Source organism: Pyrus communis, chromosome 2 (assembly GCF_041283825.1).
Source record: "Pyrus communis isolate YQ-2024b chromosome 2, ASM4128382v1, whole genome shotgun sequence".
Taxonomy (NCBI): Eukaryota; Viridiplantae; Streptophyta; class Magnoliopsida; order Rosales; family Rosaceae; genus Pyrus; species Pyrus communis.
The window spans coordinates 15038125-15057015 of NC_142566.1; the positions used below are offsets into that span (position 1 = coordinate 15038125).

General features: G+C 37.0%; 1 protein-coding gene across 2 annotated transcripts; it reads right to left on the reverse strand.

The window, feature by feature from the left end:
- Positions 1 to 15028: 15028 nt before the first annotated feature.
- On the reverse strand, positions 15029 to 18575 carry LOC137748482 (uncharacterized). 2 transcript variants are annotated; one of them, XM_068488642.2, is made up of 7 exons: positions 18490 to 18575; positions 17410 to 17793; positions 17139 to 17302; positions 16982 to 17062; positions 16376 to 16451; positions 16198 to 16290; positions 15029 to 15572 (listed from the first exon to the last, which is right to left on the reverse strand). In XM_068488642.2, the coding sequence occupies exons 2-7, from the start codon at positions 17771 to 17773 to the stop codon at positions 15409 to 15411; spliced, it is 942 nt and encodes a 313-aa protein (XP_068344743.2). In that variant the 5' UTR covers positions 17774 to 17793; positions 18490 to 18575; the 3' UTR covers positions 15029 to 15408. The 2 variants fall into 2 exon arrangements, with proteins under 2 accessions (XP_068344743.2, XP_068344742.2); XM_068488641.2 differs by having other exon boundaries at positions 17139 to 17305; positions 18490 to 18571.
- Between the last annotated feature and the right edge of the window lie 316 nt (positions 18576 to 18891).

Sequence of the window (18891 nt, forward strand, 5' to 3'; positions counted from 1 at the left end):
ATAGGCTAGTTTCAAGGCCTAAAAATTACACGATCATACCTGCAACAACGATCCAAGTTCGGCCAACTTTACATCCAACGATCGTGATGTCCAAATTCACCCAACGAGCTACTCCTAAGCTCCTGCACAAACACAACTACAAGCTTAGAAATCCCAAAAACTCAATGTATAACTTTTGCATGAACAGTACTCGAATCGGCCATCGTCGAAACGACGTGAAAACGTTAGAGTTCCTACCTGAAAATGGTATGGTTGTGCTCGTCTCGACCTCACGAGTTGAATGGTGTCCTTGGTTTCCTCGATCTGTGAGGATTTGGTGGGTTGTGGGTTTGTCCGTACGTATTAGGGTGAACGGGAAGGGTGAGAGAGAGATGAGAGACAGAGACAGAGAGAGAGAGAAGAGAGACAGTGAATGTGCAGGTGTGTGTGTGGCCCAACACATGCCACAACACACAAAACAACCCCACAACGTGACGAAAAACACACTAGGGGCAAAATTGTAATTTCACACGTACGTTTTAATAATCCCGGGACGGGATGTCACAGAAAATGGGTCCCGAATCAAGCCACATCAGCATTTAACTGAAAAGTAAACAGCTAAATAACGGAAGGTTAACATTGGACCAAATTCTAAAGATGAGGTATGACATTGTCAATTTTAAAATATAAGGTATGAAAGTGTCGTGATACCAATAGTTGTAGGTAATTTTTTATACTTTATCCTAAATATTAATGAAAAATTATTAAAATTTAATAAATAAAAAAACAAGAAAAAATAAATTTTAATGAAAATGACCCAATTTTAATATAAAAAGTAGTGCCTAGTTATTGGTCCACTTTCATAAATAGTGCCTAATTCTTAGTCATGTTTCATAAATAGTGTCTAGTTTCATAAATAGCATATAGTCCAGTTTCATAAATAGTTTCCACCTATTAATTTAGTTTTAGAAATACTGCCTAATTCTTGGCTTCATTTCATAAATAGTGTATACTTATTGATCCAGCTTTATAAATAATGTCTACTTATTGGTCAAGTTTTATAAATGGTGTTTAATTCTTGGTTCTGTTTCATAAGGTTTGGAACTTAGACCCTTTTTGGTCCTGTAAAAGTACCCATTGCGCCAAAAACAATGAACCCAGAAGTGATCATTTAAATCAAAACCTTGAGAAGATTATGCTCTCAATCATTATATTTAAAAAAACTGTTTTCAATTACCAAATTAAAATTCCCTCACATTTTCTACATACCTACAATAATTAAATGTTGCTCTCCATCCAATTTCTTGAGCTTGAGTGTCATCTTGGAGAAATTTTTCTTTGTGCCTGTAACACAAGTGGTACACCACATGTTATTATGTAAGCGGTGGGAAATTTTTTTTTTTTTTATGTTATTAATTTTTTTAACACAAGAATCTCACCACTTGACTACGATTGGAAAACAACACCACAAAAATAAAACAGGGAAATGTAATTCAATTTGAAGTCTTTTTCTTATTCTAAAAGCAAAAAAATATATATATATATATATATATATATAAAATATAAATATAATATCTCTTAATAATAACTAACAATGTGAGAAAAAAAAGTGAAAAAAGGGGTTTTTTTTTTTTTTTTTTTTTTTGGTTTTTTTTTGGGGGGGGTGGTTCGCACGTTGCATTTTTATTTTTTATTTATGTTTTTTTTTCTTTATCATTAAATAAAGTTAGAGGATGATTTTTGATTAATGCAAAGATTTGAAGCCTTTTTCATTAGTTTTCCTTAAAAAAAATTAAGACCCTAAGGGTGCGTTTGTTGCACCGGGCTTATCTCAAATTAGACTAGCTTCAAGGACTAAGTTGGAATGGCTTAGAATAGACTAAGTTGGACTGACTTAGAATGGACTAAGCTGGACTAATGTAGTAAAGTGTTTGGTGTAGTGTTAGACTAAGAAGCTGGATTAACTAAAAATGGAAACAAAAAACTACTTGTTAATACCTAAAAAATTACTTAATGAGCTCTCTGAGTCCTAATTCAATGGTAGGAATGCATTAGCACAATGATAATCCCTAATTTCTTCAAATTTACAACCAATCACCACAAAGAACGAAGCAAAATTGATGAGAACAAAAAGTTAAGGAAAAAGGGAAAATACTTGCAAATAATCGCCATTATCTAGATTCGAGTTGGAGAGAGCTTTCCAATCTTTGACACAACTGCTGAAAACTTAGAGAAGAAGAAACCAAGAACACGCAGAGCAAAGGGAACATTCGTGGATTCGATCCTAGATGCCAAGTTTGTAGAACGGCGAAACTGGCCTGTGGCGAGGCCCAGCAAGCTGACTAGCAGGGAGTCAAGGTTTGTGGAGTCGTGAGAATTGGCGGTGGCTTGGATTTGAGACGAACTTGGATTTATTGGATTCGTTTCCATCAAACACAGTCGAAGGTGTTAAACCCAGTCTTGTAGACTTGGAGATCTTCTGAGATGGAGAAAAGGGAGGGGGAAAGAGTGGGAGGGCAAGTCATCATTTGAAGGCTCAGGCGTAGGGTGAAGCAAAGCGGGGAGACGAGATTAGAAATTCTCTCCTTTTCGAGAGTTCTCACAAAGCCCACCTAGCGAAGGATTTAGTCGGCACGAGTCCGACTTAGTCCCATTAAGCTCAACCTTTGCTTGCACTATACATGGACTATTAATCCTATCTAAGCAATCCAATCCATTAAAAGTTAACATGGCCAAACAAACACGCCCTGAAGGGTTAGCTACAAAAGGGAAAATTTTGGAGGATTATGCTAAGGTCATCTCCAACCAAAAGGGCTAAGCATAGTCTTGTCCAGAAAACAGTGTCAAATCATATTCATATACCATCTTCAACTGAAGTAGGGATGGCAACAATTTAGTTTGGGGACAGAAATACTTTATCCATTCCCATAACCACGAAAATTAACTATATCTATAACCGCAAATTAACCATTGAGGATTGTCCATAACCCTACTCACCGGGTAATGGATTTCCCATCAGTTAATAGTTATGTTGATGCACAAAATCAGCAAAACTTTGGAACAACGTAAAGTTTATGACCTTCGCTCGGTTGCTCTGGTCACTTAGTGAGGATAGTATGTAAAGAGATGGAGATAGGGAAGCAAACACAAGAAATATATTCATTTAGTTGACGCATCATAATTTAGTAGATATGAATTTGTCATTAAATATTTGATGTATAACATGATTCAATGAACGAATCTTGTGGAGTATAAAAATTAAAGCATCAAATTTAAAATATTGATCATGTTGGCTGATTTTTTATCTCTCTCACAAGCACCATTGAATTCTTATTGATTTTGATTCAGAACTTTTGAACTTTCCGAACAAATGCAACTCACATGTTTTGTATTCTCAAGGTAATGGGTTCAATGAATAATGATTATATATATATATATATATATATATATATATATATATATTGTTGTAGGTCTATTTGACTTAATTGTATAAAGTACAGAGAGGGAGAGGGGTCGGCGACAACAAAGAGAGAGACCAGAGATGTAATTCTGAGGTGTGTGTTGTATCACCCCCTTATGCCTTTATTTATAGTAGTAGGATAGGTAGAATCCTTACCCTAATAGGATTACATTTCTAATAGGAATTAAACTACTAAAAGGAATATATAAGATAGTCCTAGATGCACTAGGATTTACACAATCACATTCCTAATCCAATAGGACTGCAACACTCCCTCTTAACTGTGTAAATACTCAAACAAAACGTCGCATCAGATCTGCAGTAGATAATATATAACAATTGATGAAGTCGTCGGCATAACGGGTGAATGCAAGTCTCAAATATAATAACGTATGCATCGGTAGTAAAACTCACAAAACTTCGCTATGGTAAAACCCAAGGCATGGGGAAAACCCATAAACTAAGGAGAAAAGTGAGAAGTATGCATAATGTCTAAAACAAAATTCAAACAGTACGAAAGTAATGAACTCAACGGAGTATGATCATCCCAGGATGGGGGCCTCGTTACAACCTCGTTAGGTAGGAAAAACCCAGTGAAAAAAATGCTCCTAATCGTAGGAAAATAGTACATTAAGATCAAGTAAGTATGCTTCAGGATACTCCCCTTAAGTTAGACATAACTTCCAAATAAGAGAACTACAAGATATTCAACTCAGATAATTTACACATACCAATTTCTTGGACAAGCTTTTGAAAAGTAGACTTGGGCAATGACTTCGTAAAGAGATCGACCAGGTTGTCCTGGGAATGAATTTGCTTGACTTCAATGTTCTGATGCTCTTGTTGCTAGTGAGAATAAAAGAACTTCAGCACTATGTGCTTGGTGTTGTCTCCCCCAAAGATCATCGTAGGAAGGTCAACGACAGAAGGACGACCACTAGTGCTTCGAATATGTTCCATAACTGCTCTCAGCCAAAAGCACCCTCGCGAGGCTTCATGCAGAACGAGTATCTCAGCATGGTTCAAAGAAGTCACAACTAGCGTTTGCTTGGTAGACCACTAAGATATAGCGGTATCTCCAATGGTAAAGACATAACCCATATGAGAACATGCCCTATGTGGATCAAACAGATAACCAGCATCTGCATAACCAACGAAGCAATAATCAACCCGAGGACCCAGGGGGCGACGGCTCTTCTCGAGGATTCGTGGGTGTAGAACAACCCCAAATTCGTCGTTACATTGAGGTAGCAAAAAATGTATTTAGCACCATTCCAGTGTTTGCGTGTAGGCGCATTACTATATCTAGCCAAAAGATTAATAGCGAAAGAGATGTCAAGTCTAGTGCATTGAGCAAAGTACAATAAAACACTAATTGCACTTAGGTATGGAACTTCAGGCTCCAAAATCTCTTCCTCATCCTCATTCAGACAGAAGGGATCTCGTTTAGCATCTAGAGTACGAACGACCATATGAGTATTTAAAGGCTTTGCTTTATCCTCATTAAAAAGTCGTAACACCTTTTGGGTGTAGTTCGATTGATGAACTAGGATTCCATCTGAACAATGCTCGATCTTCAAGCCAAGACAATAATGAGTTTTCCCAACATATTTCATCTCAAATTCTGATTTCAAGTGAGCAGCAATTTCCTCAAGCTCTGTGGGAGTTCTAATGAGGCTCATATCCTTGACATAAACTGCAACGATCGCAAATCCAAAATATGACTTCTTAATGAACCCGCATGGGTATAGTTCGTTGTCACATAACCCTAACTTGTCAAATATTCACTCAAACAGTTATATCACATCTGCTCGGATTGTTTCAATCCATTGAGTGATCTTCTTAATCTAATTGAGAGAGTGTTTCGTGGTCTAGAACTATTTAAACCAATCAATGGAAGTCCTTTTGGAACTTTCATGTACATTTCTGTATCTAGATCCTCATAGAGATACGCGGTTACCACATCCATAAGCTGCATATTCAGTTTTTCGAAAACTACCAAACTGATAAGGTAGCGAAACGTTTTGACGTCCATTACAGGGGAATACGTCTCCTTGTAATCAATCACAGGGCAGAGAAGCCTTGCACTATGAGGCGTGCTTTGTATCACATTATTTTATTCTTCTCATTACGCTTCCTCACTAAAGCCCACTTGTAGCCCACGGGCTTCACATATGGTGGAGTAGGAGCTACAAGCCCAAACACCTTTCGTTTCGCGAGCGAATCAAGTTCAACCTAGATTGCTTGTGTCTAGTTTGACCAATCCATTCTACATTGACATTCATCAATGGAATGTGGTTCAATATTATTGCTAAGTATGATGTTAAAAGCAGTGGTATACGCAAATGCATCATCGATAATCATCTCATTCTGATTCCAAACCTTATACAATACTCCATAATGGATTGAAATATCAAGATTCTGAGAAGGCTGGTATGTCTCATCTAAAACATCACTGTAATCTAGAATAACCTCATGCGTTGGAACGGATGAGTAAGCAATGGTCGGATTCAAACTAGGTTCACTAGTTTGTGCCGTTTTCCTCTTATAGGGTTATGAATCATTTGAACCAGAAGGCCTGCCACGCTTTAAGGTAGGAGTAGGTGATTGGCTAGCCATCAGTGTACCTTGTTGTGTGGGAGGTACGGCCACCCTACCCTCTGCGACGGTTCGGCTTTCCACGACGATGTTACGGCGTACGTTCGGTATGTCCATCCTTGTAGGTGCATTTGCAGCTGGTATATGTGATCTCGTCACCTTTTCTACATCAATAAAAGCATTCGGCATGCTTTAAGCAATGCTCTGAAGATCTAGAATACGTCGTACTTCAGTTTCAGACTGAAGGGTGTAGGGATCTAAATGAGACACAGTGAGAGTAATCCTCGACATTTTTCAAAAATGTTAGTGATCTTATCTCCCCCTAACAACGAGAAGACTATCTCATCGAAGTGACAATCCGCAAAACGTGCGGTAAAGAGATCTCCTGTCAAGGGCTCTAAGTAGCGTATAATGGATGGCAAATCATAACTGACGTAGATTCCTATTTTTCTCTGATGACCCATTTTGGTACGTAGTGGCAGCGCTATTGGCACATAAACTGCGCACCCAAACACAAGAAATGTAAGACGTCAGGCTCGTATCCAGTAACCAACTGTAACGGTGAATAAGATTGGTAGCGGTGGGCCTCAGGTGGACCAACATAGTTGCGTGCAATATTGCATGGCCCCAGTAGATACCGACAAATTGGTTCATATAGCCAAAGTCCGAGCTATTGTTTGATGGCGCTTTATGAAATCTTCTGCCAAGCCGTTTTGGGTGTGAACATGGGGTACAGGATGTTCAACTTCAATCCCAACAAACATGCAATAATCTTCAAAGGTCTGTGACGTAAACTCTTCAGCATTATCTAATCAAATCGACTTGATCGGATAATCAGGGTGGTGAGCCTTAAGCTTAATATTTTATGCTAAGAGTTTCGCAAATGTAGCATTACGTATGGATAATAAGCAGACGTATGACCATCATGTCGATGCATCAACCAACATCATGAAGTATCTAAATGGTCTGCATGTTGGTTGGATAGGTCCACAAATATCCCCTTGAATCCTTTGAATAAATTTAGGGGGGTCATGAATAATCTTTATAATTGAGGGTTAAATGTTCAACTTCCCCAAGGAACATGCTTTGCAAATATGCTTTTGAGGATATAGCGCATCATATCTCGTCCGGGGTGTCCCATTCGATCATGCCAAAGCAGCAAAGTGTCCTGGAACCTAGCCATAGGGCCTGCCACATGGTGTTTCTTGACGGCTCAAATGGTTGTTATGTACAACCCACTCGAGAGATGTTCCAACTTCTCGTGAATATGCTTCTGGCCATATTCGTAAGAAGTGATACAAACAAATTCAAAACCATTCTCTTCAATGGTTTCAACATAGTATTGATTATCTCGAATATCTCTAAAACTTAGCAACGTTCTTCCGGAAAGTGGAGAATAGAGTGCCTCTTTAATGGTTAATTCAGTACCATTAGACAACATTATACGAGCCTTTCTGTATCCTTCTATCAGGTTGGATAGGTATGAGAGGGTTGTCAGAGGTGCATTCTTACGTACGAAGTTAGTAAAATAGTGTTTCTCACGTAATATGGTGTGCATAGTTGCACTATCAGCTAGACAACTAACTTCCCAACTAGTCATACCTAGAAATAAATTAATTGAATTAGTCACATGCATAAATATAATTCTATTCATTCAATTAATCAATTCGAGAAATAATATCCATAGTTCAAAACAAACCAAAACCAACAAATAATTCTAAATACTTAGAAAATTTGTTCAAAAATTAAACCATAAACCTAAAAATAAGGAGGCTTCGGCCATTAGGGGTAAAACACCCTAAAAACATGTCTTAGAAAAATAAAACTTTATTCTTCCATAGGAGCGGATCCTTCTGAAAATTTGAAACCTCCATGGATGTAGTAGCATCTTTCGGATGTTCCACATGTGCAAAGTTAGACTCACGACGAGAATGATACTTGGCAATGGCCTTGGGGGTAGCTCGGCATATGCGTGACCAATGATCTTTTGATCCACAACGATAACACATGTCCAATTTAGTGGAATCTTATTAAAATGTAGCTTTTCCCTTGTTCTTGAAGTTTGGGGCCTTCGGGGCAAGGGGTTGGCGCCTCTGGGTCAAGTTTCCTCCCTTGGATGGGCCTCTGTTCGGTGGACCTTAGGCCCGTGGTGGGTATTGCCGCCCTTTTCCATGGCCACAACGGGATTTCCGTTAGTTGTGGCTGCTAAAATTGGTCGCATGCACTTCATGCGCGGTGTTCGAGCCAATAGGTCGAGCTTGATGATGTTTCATCAAAATCTGGTTTTGCTTTTCAGCGAGAAGTAGAACAGATATCAAATCCAAAAATTTGGTAAACTTGAACCCACTTCAGGTAGTTTTTTTCCAAAGACTTCCAGAGCGGTGAAATCAAGCTTGTTCAAGTTCGACATGTCCTTAAACGGAGGGTACAACAAAATGTGATTAGTCATATGGAAAGCCATAAACATATATTATAGAACATTTGGGTTCTATAGACATGTATTGGTTTAATTTAATCATGAAAGCTACAGGTTTCATGTGGTAAGTTTTGAATGAAAACTTCGGGTTTCAAAGGCACTAAATTAGAAGCTACAAGTTCAATTTAGTTATGAACGTTCAGTTTATATAGGGTATATACGGAAAACCACAAGCCCACTCACTGATATGTGGAAGGGTCGTAGCCCCCAAGCCTCGATTGACTGTGCTCGTCTTGAGGATAGGTCTCACCTATATGCGAAACAACTATATAAACGTTAACTTAAAGCACATAAATGAAACTAGCTAATAACTTCTCATACATTGCTTAAATGGGGTGTTTGAATAAACCAACGTGATCTACTCAACACCACAAACATCCCCATATTTTCAGAAAAAATTTCCAACCACCCACGAGCAGCCACGCGCCAGCCAAGGCACGGCCAGACGAGCCCCCACGCGCGACCAACCCTAATGAAACAGTTAACGGCAGTTAGGAATATTCCATGGAATATTACATTAAAAACCTTAACAGAAGTTAATGGCGTTACCTGACGCCGTTAAAATATTCCGTCGTCTTCTTCCTTGGTTCCGGAAAACTGGAAAAACTTTAAAACTTCATATCTCTTCCATTTCTCAACCAAATTCCATGAAATTTGTCTCAAATTAAAGCTTACAACAAGAAGAAAAAAAAACCTTACCAATTTCAAGCCCTGAAATCCACGGGATCTCGCCGGAGAAGCCTCGATAATCCGGTCAAACTTGAAACTCACCAAACTCAACTTCCCGATGTCCAAAACACTTTTTTTTCCTTCTCTGAGCTTCGTGAAGACGTTCTAAAGCTTCCTAGCAACTTAAAATCTCCTTAAAACTTCACATTTACGATTGCATGAATAGTGCTTAAATCAGAGATTATGGTTTCTCGAGAAAATGAAGGCTTCACGTCCAGATAATAGTGTAGATGAGTTCCTGAGCTTGGAACATAAAAACATCTCCTCGACGTCGATATGTGAAGAAATGGAATGGTTTGGATGGTGTCCGTACGACTTGTACGAAAAATGGATGAAGTTCGAGAGAAAGAGAGAGAGAAAAGGTCAACGGGGAAAGGGATTTTGTGTGTGTGTTGTGTGGTCCAGTTTGCAACCAACCAAAAACAAGAAAACAAACCTTTCCACAACCAAAACTTAAACCACACAAGGCCACAAACGTTCAAGGGTACTTTAGTAATTTCACGCCATCGATACAAATATTTCGGGATGGGCTGTCGCAATTACGGTCTAATAGGTATTCCTCTTCACTTGTAAGTGAGATGTTTTAGATTCGAGTCTTCCCAAATGTGAATTTGAACCACATTATTGCTAGCTTATTGTAAGGCTAAGCTCGCCTCCTCCCTTTTAATGTAAATAATATCGTTCATTTAAAAAAAAAAAAAAGATTTAATTTTATTTATTATTATCTCTTTCCCCCTACATTAGTATCCAAACTACCGTTATTAAATAAAATAAAAATAAATAAATAAATAAATAAAAAGAAGATAAAAAAAGAAACTCATCTAATTATCTAAACCTCTTTTCACACCCACTTAAATCTTAATTATTAACAAGGAAAAAAACAAAACCCTAGCAAATCCATCGTCTCCATCGAGCAAAGCCCGTTCTCTCTTTGCCTCTGTGTAAAGCTCTTTCCATATGTCATGGCTACCGTTGCTGTACCCCCATCCACTTTTCCCTGGTCATCCTAACATCTTCCCTTCACTTCTCTTCATCGCCTTTACAGCTCATAGTTTATGGACCACTAATTCGATTAATATTTGGTATGAGTTTAATCGATTATATTCAACAAAATAAACATCAAATGATTGTGTTTACACATTTAATTGTGCCGATCTTTTTTTTTATTTATTTTTTATTGAACAAGTGAAAAGGGTAGGAGAGTTGGTTAAGTTTCACAATGGGCTAGCAATAATAGTTAAAATTTACTTTTGACAAGAATCGAACATAGAACATCTCACTTATAAAAAAAATTAATACTACACTATATTACTTAGCGGCTATCTTGTTGATAATATGATGGTGTTGTTGCGTATTAACCACCCCCAAATGCATTAGTGTAGGAATTCGGCATAACGTATGAATACATATTGTCCTTAATGTTTTATGCAACCATTGAAGCCCATGCTATAATACCTTGATACAGTTTACTTTTTTAGTTTAAATGCATATTGTCCTTAACAATAAAGTAAAAATGATAACTTTCACTAAAATTTGAAGTTGCATGTAGAGATACAAAGGTTGGGTTCGATTAAAATTTCTCAATTAGCTATAAACGAATTTGGAGAGAGCTAATTTTTTATGCTCTCGCACCCAAAGATTTACATGTAATTTCGTCTAAACGGCTCATTATGAGGATATACTAGTTACCAAAATCTTTGATTGATTTAACACGTATGGATGACTAAATGATCCGAATTGAATGATTTTTTTGCATATATGATCTTTAGATGATGATAAAGAGAATATATGATGTTTAGACAATAAATGTTTGTTAATCGTAAGTGGGTGACAATTAAGTCTTCCCATAGGGGACACAAAGCATTATCCAACCCAGAATTTACCAAGATTGTCCGCCCCAGACCCGGGTCGATGAAAAGGTAACCTCGTGCCTAGTGCGAGCTAAAAATTTAAAAATTTAAAAATTAAGAGAAACTAACTGAAACAGGGTGAAATAAATTCCTCTTATAAACAAAAGCCATAATTCTTTACTAAGTTAAAACAAATAAAATCAAATTCCAACCTCACATTTTAGGCCAATCTCATCCTTTTACCCTTTTGATTGTCTAGTTCGTAAACATACATAACAATAAAATGGTGAGCTTCAACTACTCAGTAGGGATCTAACCTCACCATAGTAAATTGACAATACTAAATTAAGTGTCGTGGAAACACATAATTCAACTATAAAATATAATCAGTCATGGAGATTAAAATGACAATGCGTGAATGCAATGCAGCTTAACGTTATTTACCAAACCCGTGAATCTATATAATAAAACATGTGGACCTGCACGTCTCATATCGTGTATTTTACCTTTGCAGTAGTGGTTTGAATGTTTTATTATACAAACTAACTCCCATAACTCAGTCATCCCATTTTTTTCCCGTTTGTTAGTCATCCTATTTAACTACTTGTCGCCATACCTGAATTACCAGATAAAAACCATGTGCAATTGGGCTGACATGATGCCTAGTACCAACTAAGAGTCAAACTCAACTACACAAAAGATTCTCTCCACTACCCTCATTTCCTTTCTCTATACCCAAGTTTCAACCTCAACTCCGAACATGAGTGGTGCATCTATATGTCGTTTAATCTTTCATATATATCACAATGCCTTCCAACAATAATTCCACAATTGACAACAACTAACATTTCAATGAACCAAAGATGCACAATTTAACATTTAACCACAAGCGACAGCAAACAACATTTCAATGAACCAAAGATGCCTAACAATAAGATCAAATATCACTTCATGAAATTTAATAAAGTCAATCTTTATAAAGGTATGCCTTATTTTCCCTACCTAGATTCCAAAACATTGCTCCAAGTTATTAACACAAGAATCCACCATCGTGGTCAATTCCTATTTCAAAAGTACAAGCAAATCACCAAATGCATAACAAGAACTCTAATCCTAATCGACATACTTAAACTTACTAATTCAACACAAATAGATTTCTATATCATTTTGGTTGATCTAGGATATCATGGTCATGGCAGGACTTTTGATTAAGTACAAGGGACAAGCTAGGATTGTCTGCCCTCCTACTTCCGGTGCCCTCCCGTACCCTCCTGTTTTATGTGATCATGGTTAAGTCACGTTAACATTTTATATTGTTTTTTTTTTATATACAGATAATAAGATAAAAATGAATAGTAATATAAAATGTTGACGTAGCTTAACCGTGACTACACAAACAGGAAAGCACAGGAGGACACCGGAAGTGGGAGGGTAGACAATCCTTGTCCAAGTACAAGTCTTGGTACATATAAAAGCTGGGTGATTGAGGGAAACAGCTTTACCCAACAGTCAGGTAAAACCTTTTACATGATTGATGAAAAAACCACATATACCTATATAATACAAAGCTTAATGAAAATAATCATAATATATAACGCGTAATTATTATAACTAATTTTTAAAAACACAGGTCTTTCACAAATAGTGAGAGGCAAGAGATTTTTCTTCAATACTACGTAGTATTGTATGATATAAGAAATAAATGTTTAAAATTAAAATTAAAAGATCTAAACAGTTGTAAAAATCAAATATAACAGCCAGCCAAAAGCAAAAGGTCGAAATCCTCATGTGCAAGCAAAAAGCGTGCTTGTTTTTTCTCTGGCAAGAAATGTATGAAGCTAGATATCACATAATTATGCTGGCTGTGAGCAGCATTTAGGTCGGTAAACTAAAGCACGTTTTACGCATGATGCTATAAACTTTTTCCATTAAGTTGGAGAATTTGATTGAGTTGAGCAAGAATGCATCATCAATTATCGTCCACCTTTCAACTTCTTAATACAACTTCCACACCTAGATCAGCTCTCAATAACAACCTTCATCCTTCATTATCATATTAAAAATGTTTAGTGGTACAAATAATATTGTTTGGCCACGACATTGCGGCTTTTGAAGTAAACAAGGATATCATATGATTTGATCAAATAATAAAATGAGCATTTATCATAAATAGCTAAATTTTAACTTCTAATTTTATAAATCTCTGTTTTTATGACAAAATTTCACATATAACAAAAAACTCAGTTGAATGGAATTGTACATCCTCAAACGTTGAACTTAATTACACTTACCAAAAACACATTCTGATCTTCTGTTCATGTTATTCGATGAGGGAGGGGCTACAGTGATGAGCGTCCTGGACAATCTGTGGACATGTTGTTCAAACTCGAAAGGTAATTATCATTTACAATTTGAAATTAAATGAAGATGCTCTCTTTATTAACTAGTACTTTTTGTATGCCAACTACGAACCTCAAAATTTTCTTGTGGTGAACAAATTCGACTTACATTTCATAAAGTAGGCAACTTGTCAGTAATTTGAATATTGTTCAATTTATGGGAAAAAAAAATCATTATTTATTTCTGAATGAAGCGTTATTGTGAAGAAAAAATGTCTATGTCCATTTGCTTACAGACTTGGAGCCCTAATTTTATAAAAAACAATTCAAAGAGAGATTTGCTTATGAATTAACTAATGAAAAAAGTTTGAAAACTTTGAGTTTTAACGATAAAGACAAAATAAAGGGTAAAGTAAATAGTACCATGATTGACTTTTTAGTGTAAAAATATGGTTTTTCGTTAAAGCGAACAGTACCAGGAGCTTTTCGTTAAAGTTCTCTTTGTTAAACCCAACAACATGAGTGTTTTGATCAGTCAGTCAATCTTTAATTTGTATCATCAATCACTCCAGAAATAAAATTTTGGATTTATTGCACACGCCTTGAAAACAAGTGTGTCTTTGTTGGATTTATATAGAGTTTGCATTAAACAAAACAGGAAATAGAGAGAAGAAGATGGAAAACAAGTTTGTACTCAATTAGCTGACGGTTGAACACCCGCAACTGCTTCACGACGTTTGCGAATTTCCATCACGGCATCACACTTTGAATAACAATGTACAAGAGATCTATTCAAGTGTTTTGGCTTCTGTGTAAATAGATTTTGGATTTTAAGGGCATTTAGGTCTATTCAAGTGAGTTTTTTGCTATATTTGAATTTTTTTATAAAAAGTGACATTAACAGAATTGGATGCTAAAATTTGGCTATTAATGATAAAAACTCGTATAAAATAGTAAGAAATGAGAAATCGAATAGTATTTAGAACAAAATTGTTATATTAGACAACGAATGACAACCCATCAACACCTTAGGGTACCGCCGTCAAAGCTTGAGACTTCAAGGGGCTCATAAAACCCAAATGCATCTACTTCACTCGCAATAATTTGGACATAGATTGATTGTTGGCCACTTTTAGCACGGAATACGGATAAGTTAAGCTGCTCAAATGTGATTGGAGTGGATTCAGGTATGTTTGGTCACGCCTGATCTAATTTATGGCTAACATGGCTTACAAGAAAACGTAAAAAACAACAAAAAAAGTGGGGTTCGATGCCATTGCCGCCACCGGGGGTGATGGTGCGATGTAGAATTTCGTTTAGTTTAGAGCATCAATTAAAAAAAAGGAAATTGTTATTACCACTCCAAAAATCTCATTCTACACTCCCTATAAAAAAAATTGGTATAATTTCATAGTCTGTATTACGCATATAAAATTCCACGTTGGTTTAATTAGTAATTGAAGAAGAATTTTTATGTAATTTTGTTCAAGTTAGATTCTTATTTCTTTTGATACATGACATTCTCGTCTGCAATCCAATCCATAACATTGACACAATTCACGGGTTATAATGGCAGATCTGTTTGAAAATTCTAAGATTGAAAGAGAGCAAAGCACGCGAGTGAATTTACCGATCGCAGAACAACTTTCAATCACCAACGATGAGTGAAACAAATTCGGTAAATGGTACAATCGAGATGCGTAACTCCTAGGATACATACTTCAAACACTGAGCCACTCAAACAACAAACCAACCTGCTACATCCTACTCGTCACCTTACAGAACTCAGATGAACAGAACAATGTGATTGAGCATGGCATGAATCTCTGATTCTCGTACACTTCGGACTAAAAATACAACTATTGATTGCCCAACAGAGAATGGACAACCGTAAATTTACTCAGACAAATGAAGTACTCTCCCAAGTGTTTCAAGACAACTGGACTACTATCTCCCTGTCTCGACATCTGACATGGTTTACTCTATATTGATTCTGACAACCCTTTTGGTCCTCCCATCGGAGGTAGTCTTTGTTGCGTTGTCTGATTTCATTCCTCTGCTGCTTTGCATGTGCTCAGAAGATGGAAGAAGCCCCACTCCCGAAATCACCTCTCTATTCTGCTCTCTGCTAGTGGAGGAACCTACATTGTAATGCCAATGTCATTCATTACTTGGCTAAGAAACTGAGTCGACCTTTTATTTAACCAGAAGTGATCAACTGAATTCTGAACCATAACATTTCCTATGATACCCAATGTACAAACTAACAAGGAAGATAAGGAAGAAGATAAGGAAGTTCCGCTCGAAGCCTCCCAAAAGAGAGGAGGCAAGGGCAAAGTATGCATAGAGCAAACGCTCTAACAGTCCTTGTACAAACAGCTCATAGGTCTGACGCTTGGATATCTATCCCAAAATCTCATATGGCACTCTGGATTCCGTTGATAGAACATACCCACTTAATGGAAAACCTCAGAAGCTTCATTATTGCCAGTGCACTTTCACTTGTATTGTGGCACAGACCATTCTCTTCCACCGGTTTCAACACATGGAGCATGAGATTACAGTTGATAACAATAAGGTCTGACCAACTGAAGATTAGGCCGATATTTAGAAATTAATAACAGAATTGACAGGGACATTTACCCAAGACTTTCCGCTTCAAAAAGCTAATTAGACCCCATCTAACCACCGATCGAAATTAAATAGGTGACAAAACAAACACAAAGGACAAATAAAGAAAGTTTGCAGCTGGAGGGGGGTGCTTACTGGTATTGCCATGCATATCAAATTCATGTCTCCAGCTGGGCAAGTGCCCTCCAACATTACCAGTCCATGCTTCTTCAAAACCAGGAAGCTCATCTGCAACAAAATGGCAACATCAGTTCTACTATTCGTACATCCAAAACACAATACGTATCAACCATATAAGGCTGCAAATACAAACCTTCATTTAAATTGTGTAAAGTTTGCGACATATCCACCTTCCCATCTGACTTGAGCTTCCTCGTAACAGAATGACCCTAGCAATACAACCGTCCCAATTCCAATAATAAGTACAGAGTTAATTGTTTATGATTTCGTGATGCTTACACAGAAGATGCGGGAAATAACAGCCACAAACTGATCTATGCAATACTAAAACAAATCATAGTTGGGTGCAGTTTTAAGAACCAAAATGGGTTGAAATGAATATATGCCGAACGATAGCATAAAATCCAATCCCATTAAACTTGAGAACAAGGATAGTAACACAATTAACAAATATTTAAGGTGACAATGTACATGAGAGCAATCTCTCAAGCAACCCATGAAAGGGAGGGTAATTCAAGGGTAATGCACTGCCTACACTCACTCCCTTTTGATCTAAATAAAATAGAAAAGGGTGACTTTGAGTGTTCGATACAAAAGGTCAATCACCTTTTATATCAATTTCTTAATCAACTGCTCTTTCCAGAAAATGACTAATGCCTAAAACTACAAATTGTTGTTATAGGTGTTATATCCATTGTTCTTGCTACAGGCTGTATTAACAGACAAAAGAAATTTTTACCTTGTCATAAAGTCCTCTCGAGATTCTATGTGTTGCTTGACCGGTTGTCTTATCTGCTTCTTTGGCCTCCTCAAGCACCACCTGATGTGCAATCACAAGTTCAGTTAAAGAAAGAATTATGCAAGTGACATATCAAATCCCAGAAACCATTACTTACGCCATCACCGCCCGCCCTTCTGGTTCTCGTAGACGTGTAATATGCTCCATCTACACCACCATATGTGACTCTGCAAGTCTGAAAAGATAAACCACGGCCTTGCGACCGAGTGCCTTCCACCTTATTGCGGTCATTTCTATATGTCACATCCTTGCTTTTCCTCTCTTCTACATTCAACATGTTAACCATCAGCATCTTACACCAAACGTAAATTACAAGGTTGGGTATAAACCCTCAATAATTTCTAACAAAGATGCGAAAATTTCATTACCGTCCAAAACATCATCTGGATGCTCAACAGATGGTTCTTTACTCGAAACAGATTGCTTTCCACAGTTATCTCTCTCATCCCCAGTAACTATACCATCCCCTCCCTCATCATCAGAGTTCAGTTCTTCTACTGATATTTCATTGGCTCTACCACTCTCCGGTGTATCACTAGAAACGGAACTTGGACCGAAAATACTAGACTCGAACATGCTACCAATGGGGCGATTAAAGAAGGGATCATCAAATGGATCTCTTCCACCAAAGAGGCTAGGGAACGTACTTCTCCGGGACCCAAAGCCCCGAAAACTATCTAACAATCCGCGTGACTGAGAAACACCACCTTTACTGTCTCTTTCACTCTGCATTTTGTTTGTGTTTGTCCCCCCTGGAAACAGAAAATCTCAGTATAGATTATTCTTCATATTACCACACGTCAAAAATTACGAATAAAAATGATCAAAAACTCAAACGGTTTAAGTTCAATTAGGTACGTTATCATTCTAAAGTCCAAAAAAAAAAAAAAAAAAAAAAAAAAAAAATCTAAAGTTTTGAAACTATTGTATTTTATCTTCTCATATATTTAGTTTCTTTCATATCTTCCAAAATAAATTATCGACCAAAGATAATTGATTAAGAAACAATTATCAACACATCCTTGTGAGGAATTCCATATAATTAAAGAAAATCATAAAATTAATCACACAGAAACTAATGAATTATCGAGACGTATATATTTATCATTATATTAAAATGTAAGTGAACGATCATCCAAGTCATTAATCAAACATTTTTCGTATAAAACCATATCCGAGATATTGATAACCATAGTTATTATAATTAAGTTGAACACTCGTGAAATTCGAATGAAAATTAAAACTGTCACAGGAAACGAGCTAAACGACTAGTTTAGGGGGCAGATTTTCACGGATATAGCAGAACATAAATGATTGTTCGAATCAGGGACAGCAGATTTTATGGACAGTTAATCGAACAGAGAAATCAGATATTCGTTATTCTGTTTGGCAGCCGAGAAAATGCGAGAAGAAAGAAAGAGGGATGAAAAATCAAAAGAGGTTCGTACCTGTTAGAAGGAAATGAAACGAGGGCTTGAGAGATTGAGAGAGTGGAGGAAAAGAATATAACCAGAGAATTCCAGAACGGCCTAATTGCTTCGTTTCGTTTCGTTTGGTTGCCTTTATATACTCGTTGCCTTTGAGAGGGAGCGCCGGGCCAGATATTTACACGTGTCCCCCTCCATTGGTCCACGACTTTCTGGAGGCAACGATTTGACTGCATCTACATGGCTTGGACACGTGTCACATAATCGTAGGATGCAGGCAAAACAAATGTTCGAAAAACTTTGTGTTAGTTTACCGAATTACCCTTCTCCTCTACGACAAAACACGATTAGCTTGAAAATGTTTGTAAAATAATTGAAAATGCTTTTATCATTTACTAAAAATGTTTGTGGGATTAATTCTTT